This window comes from Mus caroli, chromosome 8 (genome assembly GCF_900094665.2).
Source record: "Mus caroli chromosome 8, CAROLI_EIJ_v1.1, whole genome shotgun sequence".
NCBI lineage: Eukaryota > Metazoa > Chordata > Mammalia > Rodentia > Muridae > Mus > Mus caroli.
In genome coordinates, this window is record NC_034577.1 from 50,687,482 (window position 1) to 50,694,281 (window position 6,800).

At 42.6% G+C, this 6,800-nt stretch overlaps 1 protein-coding gene across 1 annotated transcript in view; it reads right to left on the bottom strand.

Moving 5' to 3' along the window:
• Positions 1–6,800, bottom strand: part of Galntl6 (polypeptide N-acetylgalactosaminyltransferase like 6) — a 1,053,895-nt gene that overhangs the window by 57,149 nt on the left and 989,946 nt on the right. Inside the window, exon 10 of the mRNA XM_021169756.2 lies at positions 4,555–4,776. Within this exon, the coding sequence (XP_021025415.2) occupies positions 4,555–4,776 (222 nt within the window). The remainder of the gene's footprint in view (positions 1–4,554; positions 4,777–6,800) is intronic.

Here is a 6,800-nt window from a genome sequence, read left to right on the forward strand (position 1 = left end):
TTCCTTCCTTCCTTCCTTCCTTCCTTCCTTCCTTCCTTCTTTCTTTCTTTCTTTCTTTCTTTCTTTCTTTCTTTCTTTCTTTCTTCTTTCTCTCTTTCCTTCTAGGTCTGGATCTTATGTGTCCCAAGTCAGCTTTGAATTTTCTGTGTAATACAAGACATCCTCAAATTTTCAATCCTCCTGACATTACTTTCTGAGTTCTGAGATATAGAGGCATATACCAACACATTCCATTTCCTCGGTGTTGTGGACTGATGTCATGGCTTCATGCATGCTAGGCAAGCACTGTATCAATTGGGTTACATTTTCAGGCTAAGAAAAGAAAAATTTGATGGACATGTTTATATATGTCATGTGTAACAGAGGAAAAGAAGAATCAATTAGGCCTGAAGCACTCCACACTCCATTGTGACTTGAGATAACTTGCTACCATTTGGATACCAAGCCATGTAGCCTGCTCATCTGGAAATATGGAGCCCAGATTATAGTATGAGATACCCCAGAGCATCTTAGTCCATTATAACAGCTGAGAAAAATCCATAGAAAAATTTGAAAGGATAACTCAGTTTTGTATTTATCCTTACATTTTTCTTTACTGTGTGGAGCTCTACAGAGTTAGGCTAGCATAAGGTACTAGCACTGTTAGGAAACATGTGATAGGTTATGTCAAATCTAATACATTCAGAATGACAGATTATCTTGGTATGAATGCTTCATTTGAAGACCTAGCTTGATGATACACAGAGTGTGAGTGACAGAATGAACTGTTGAGGGGACAGAGGGATGGTCTCATTTAGCAGCTTTCCCAGCTACAAAAGGTTGCAGGGAGAGCTGGCCTGACTACTCCCAAGAGGATGCTAGGGGGTGGTTCCTTGTGCAGAAAAAGCACAGGCTTTATCCTTGTATCTCACATCAACAGCACAATACAGAATATATTTGAAAGAGGCAACATCATTTTGGTCTTTTAGCTGAAGCATCTTCCAGTGTTGGACTGCCTTTTCTGGAAGCTAATGCAGGAGAATTTGAAGAATCCTGGTCACTTGGAGAATGTTAGCAGGGAGAGGAAGCAAATAGGTTAGGAGTCAAGAGTAGCAGCCTGAAGCAGCACAGAAGAGTGGGGTCTATTTAGGGTGCCCGACTTTATAAACATTCTACATTTCAGGGTGGAATTCATCTTGGAGAACAAAGCAGTCAATGTGGTTTTGAATTGAGATGGATTTTTGAAAATAAAGATTTAAAAAAAATGTTGTTTTGCCCAGTTACAAGATGACAATGGATGTGGCAAGATTGGCACATTGAGGGCAGTAAGCAGACACCTTTTAAAAGAATCCATAGCACTGTTTGGAAATGATACCTATTGTCTGTTTTGTATCTTTTATTCTCTCTACATATGGATTTTAGGGTTCTGAAAACCTTCTCTTTTTGGATTATAAAGGAGTACTATAAACTATAAATGACTTCAGCAAATTCATGAATTCTAAAGAGGGGAAGGGAAAAGCAGAAAATAATAGGAAGTTCTTTTTTTTTTTTTAAATTTCCCATCCTCACACAAAAGAGACACTCTATATGTCAGTGGTTTGAGAATGATTTTCCACTTTAAACCTATTCTCATCCTTGTTGAGAAAAGCTTGTTGCTTCTGTTTGAATAGCATTAAGGGGTGAATGACTTATCATATGGCTCAATTTCCAAGTTAGTCGCTCTGGGCCCCATCACTTCCCCTGATCCAGTTATTGCCATTGTGAAACAAAGGATGGGATGACTTCCATCAGGTCATTAGTCTGCAGTAGTTGTGACTCTTGTCTCTTCTGCTTTTTAAGTGAGAGGCTCTTAGGAAGAGCCTGGAAATCAATGGACTTTTGAAATGCAACAAATACATGTTATAGTTTGATATGGTGATGGATGCTAGAGAGTAATGGGGGACTGAAAGGGCGTGTCTGTGTGTCCATGCATGTGCAGGCTACTCCAAATTTGAATGAGGTTGACCAGGGAAGGTTGCCTTGAGCTGCTTGTTCTTTTGAGTTAGGTCCGAAAGCAGGTGCTGGGAGGAGCTATAGACCTTCAGGGTCTGAAAGAGTTCAAGCGATGGGAGCTGCGGAATAAAGGCTATGAAATAGAATTGTGTTTGGTACGCTTGAAAAATGGTGAGGGCATGGTATGGTAAAGTTATTCAGTGTCTTTCGATTTGCATCCCCCATGTTAGGGGGCTCATAACTACCTAACTCCAGCTCTGGGGACATTGGACACTCCTGACCTTTGTGGGGGCCTACACTCATGTTCTTGCACTGAGCAAGTACACACCACACACACACACACACACACACACACACACACACAAAGAAACAGAAACAGATAGACAGAAGACACACACAGAGACAGAAACAGAAACAGAGAGAGAGACAGAGAAAGAGAGAGGGAGAGAGAGAGAGACAGAGAGACAGAGAGAGAGAGAGAGAGAGAGAGATCTACAATATATTTTGAATCAGGACATGGCCTGATTTTATATCTTAAGCGGTCTGTGTTGAAAATAGTCTTCAGGGTAGAAAGAACCAGGGAATGAGGTAGGAGAGAGCTGAGAGTCATTTGTGGTCTGTAACTTATGTTCACAAGCCAAGTCCCAACAACCAGAACCAAAGATTGCCTGATGGCTGTGTACACAGAACCAGGATGGTGTAGAAGAGCAGGTGACAAATGACGGAGTAGAACTGAGTGAGACCATGAGTTCCCTACTTCTTGGCCCAGGACTCCCATAGGGGTCTTGCATTTATGGCATCTTTGGTTTGTGGTTCCCCTCTGTAAAAGACCCAGTATTTGCATACCCCCTTTCCCTGTTGATTAAACAGAGGCTGACCTACTGCCTTGCTCAGGAGCTAAGTTTGTCCTAACAATTGCTTTAAAAGCTTGTAGGATGTTACAAAGCCCCCTCAGATATTTGACTGGATCCTAGAAAGGATGGAGATTTTAGAAAAAATAACAAACCGTCAAATCTAAATAAACTTTAGTTCAGTGAGTGTCATTGTCCTAATAAGAATCAAATAGCTTGATGATGCACCAGTAAATGTGGTAAGTATCAAATGCCATTAGTACAAACAGTTGGAAATAGGATGTCTACATTATAATTACAGTGTGTATGTAATCGCAATTATTCTAAAATAAGTAGCTCATTTTAAAATAACTCCCAACCTAGACACAGTAATGCACACCTGCATGCTGGGCAGCAGGATCATGAGTTGGTGGTCAACCTAAGCTACATACAAGAGTTCCTTCCTTAAAAAAGTAAGCAAGACGATCTCCCCAATTAAGCCACACAAAAACAAAACGAAAGCCCCCCCGAAAGAAAAATCATACAAGTGTGAAAGATATGAATGATCTCACAGATATATCCAGCAAACTTTGTCATTCTTCATCCCTTGTAAGAAATTGGCTAATAGACAAGTGACAGTCAGAAACCAACTGCTTTAGGTATGTGAGGAGGACCTTGAACTTCGGATTCTCCTGCCTCCTCCTCCCAAGTGATGAGGCTGTAGGCACTAGGCACCATACCTTGTTTACATGATGCTGAGGGTAGAAACAGGCTTTTAGGTATTCTGCCAACTAAGCCCCATGGCCAGCTCATCACTTCATTTGGATTATGCAGCTGTTTTTCAGAGCTGGGTGACCATAGTAACTAGGCAATGAGATCTTAAGCAGACAACAAAACCAAGGAAAAATAATGAAAACGCTCTTACGCGGCGCAGCATTTGCCCTTGGAATTCTCTTCCAAAGGCGGGTTTAATTGCTAGGCTAAATCCACCCCATTGGACTCAGTCGTTACTTTCATGCACTCTTTTCTAGAGGGAAAAAGCTACCGCAATAGTATTGAATGAACAGAGCAGAGGAATAATGCATTTTATTCCCAAAGATGGATGTTTTAAATCTGGGGCCCGAGGCTATCCGGATCTTTCCACTTGAGATCATGAAGTAAAATCAGGTCAGAGTGTTGAACAGGAGAACGGAGAGTGCCCATTTAATGAACCAGTGTGGCTCCCACGTGCCTTCCATCCTGATGGAGCAGGGTACACCCTAGGTAGGAAGTTAGCCTCGCTCACCGGTGCTTCGTCCTTGCATATATAAATAGCATTAAGGCTGATGACAGTGAGGGGCATTCTCACATCCGGTGACAAGTTGTATCATATCAGATACATGATCAGGCTTAATTACAAGATGTTGCTTTCAGTTTCTATGAGCTCCCGTGGGCTCTTCTGCCAATCTCAAGTTAAACTCTTTTCGAGGCATATTAAAAAAAATCCATATGAAGCACCAGCAGCATTCAATAATTCTTGGATGGGATATTGACGCTAGCTAGCACGTTCTGAAAGGAAGTTAGGCACTCACTTCTCAGGGATGTTTTAAATTAGCCTGCTGGGCTGATGGAGAAAGGAAGGAGGTTTGGCAGTCTCTCCCACTTCTCAAGCTATGAGGAGGAGGGAAGGGTTTAGCTGTCCCTCCCAACCTGGGAGGCTATGGGGGATGGACAGGCTCTTGCGGGTAGGGTAGGGTAGGGCAGGTCTCCTCACCTCACCCCACGCTGCAGGCAGGGGTTCGACCGGAGGGTAGTACTTAGGCACGTCCCAGGCCACCGCAGCCATGAACCATTTGAAGTCTTTGCACTTGAGTCGCTTCCGCAACTCCTTCTGGGCAGAGATGTCTCCGGTAGAGAGGTGCCTGTATTCTGGCCGCCTCTGGTAAATGTACTCAGCAAATTCATCCATCCAGGTCTCAGCCACACGCTTCAGGTTCTGTACAGCAGAGACAAGAAAGAAAAAAAAAAGACAAATAAAACAAAGCACCAAGTTATTTATTGGTTTCTACGCCCAAAGGGTCACTTTACTTGCATCAGAAACAGAGAACCAGGTATCTGCAGGCAGCACTGGCTGATGGGTTGTTAACAGTGAGAGATTTCATAACGGTGAGGAGCGCGATGGGATTAGCCTGTGGGTTAGTGCACTTTCTGCTCCGGGCATGGGGTTCAGCTGACAGTATGGTAATTAATTTTCAGAGCTGGCAGAGAGTCTTCTCACAAGTATGGCACCTTCCCTCCTGTTATTTAATGACATTTACTTAACTTTATTTTATTTTTTACATACAACTAAAGGAGTTGAAATGGGAGAGTCTGCAAATCCCGTAATGGATCTTATTGCTTAAAGCATTTCAAGATACAGGCATTTTGGAAAGAACAGGGATGAATAAGCTGCTATTCTTCCTTTCTCTAACTGTAGAGAGGAAGAAGAAGAAGGAGGAGGAGGAGGAGGAGAAGAAGAAGAAGAAGAAGAAGAAGAAGAAGAAGAAGAAGAAGAAGAAGAAGAGGAGGAGGAGGAGGAGGAGGAGGAGGAGGAAATTTCTTATACTGTGACATGGACACCCATCAGAATTTATGTTATTGTAATAGAAAGTGGGAGGAAAGAAATTATCAGACGCCAATCTTCTCTACAAGTGCTTCTTGGGATGAAGGAGTTAGGAGACTTATGTCAGAGAATGAATATTGTTCCTTATGATGAGAAGAGCTAGGGGTTGAGCCAAAGTTTGTTTGTTTATCTATTCATTTATATAGAGACAGGGTCTCACTATGTAATCCTGGCTGTCCTGAAACCTGCTCTGTAGACCAATCTGGCCCCACTCACAGAGATCTGCCTCCAGAGTCCTGGGATTTAAGGTGTGTGTGCCACCACACCCAGCCTGGTGTTTTTGTAGGCTTTGGGGATTGAGCAAGTTGGTTAGGCACATTGGATTTCAGATTCTGAACCTGAGCACATCAGCAGCAATGTGTGGGGTGGCTGTATGATTGTGTTAGAGTTAGTACATACCTAAGACTGTGAAAAATACTAGAAAGGACTCAGGATTGGAAACGGAAGCGCCTGGGTGTTAGGCTGGCTTCTTTAACCGAGCAGTTCCCAAGGTCTTTGAGAAGGAAGTAGGACAGAGAAGAGACATTGTCTGGCATTCCTTTAAGTCCTGTGGCATTAAGTGTAGGACAGCTGTGTTTGCCAGGGAGGTGCCAGCTTTGGTTCCTTCATCTCTACAGCTGATTTCACAGCTGATGTCCCGTGGACTCTGATTATTGCCCTTTCCAGTTTAAATTCTTTATTTTAAGGTTTGAAAATGGTTTAAAAATTGGTTTCAAAATCCGTATTCCACCAAATTGGAAAATATAAAAAATGAATAAATTCATGACATAAATCAAAGTTAAATCAAGATGACATAAACAATTTAGACAGACCATAACACCTATTGAAATAAAGGCAGTGGTCAACTCAGCATGGATCAAGAACCTCAACCTAGGACTGAGTCTAGTAGAAAGTGAGGTAGGCTTGAACTCTGAGTAGATTTTCTTGAGAGAGGATGTGGTGATTTGAATAGGTATGGCCTCATACACTCATGTGCTTGATTTCTTGGCTCAGTGAATGGTACTAATGGGAGGTGTGGCCTTGGAGTAGGTGTGGCTTTGGTGGAGGAAGTGTGTCACTGTGGGGGAGGGAATTGAGGTCTGCTATGTTCAAGCTACACCTAGTGTGGTATACAATCTCCTGCTGCCTGTATAACAAGATGTAGAACTCTCAGCTCCTTTTCTAGCACCAAGTCTGCCTGCACACCACTATGCTTCTTGCCATGATGGTAATGGACTAAGCTCTGAAACCAGCTCTAATAAAAAAAAAGTTTTTAAAAAGCATTTCCAATTTTCTGAGGAACCGCCAGACTGATTTCCAGAGTGGTTGTACAAGCTTGCAATCCCACCAGCAATGGAGGAGTGTTCCTCTTTCTCCAC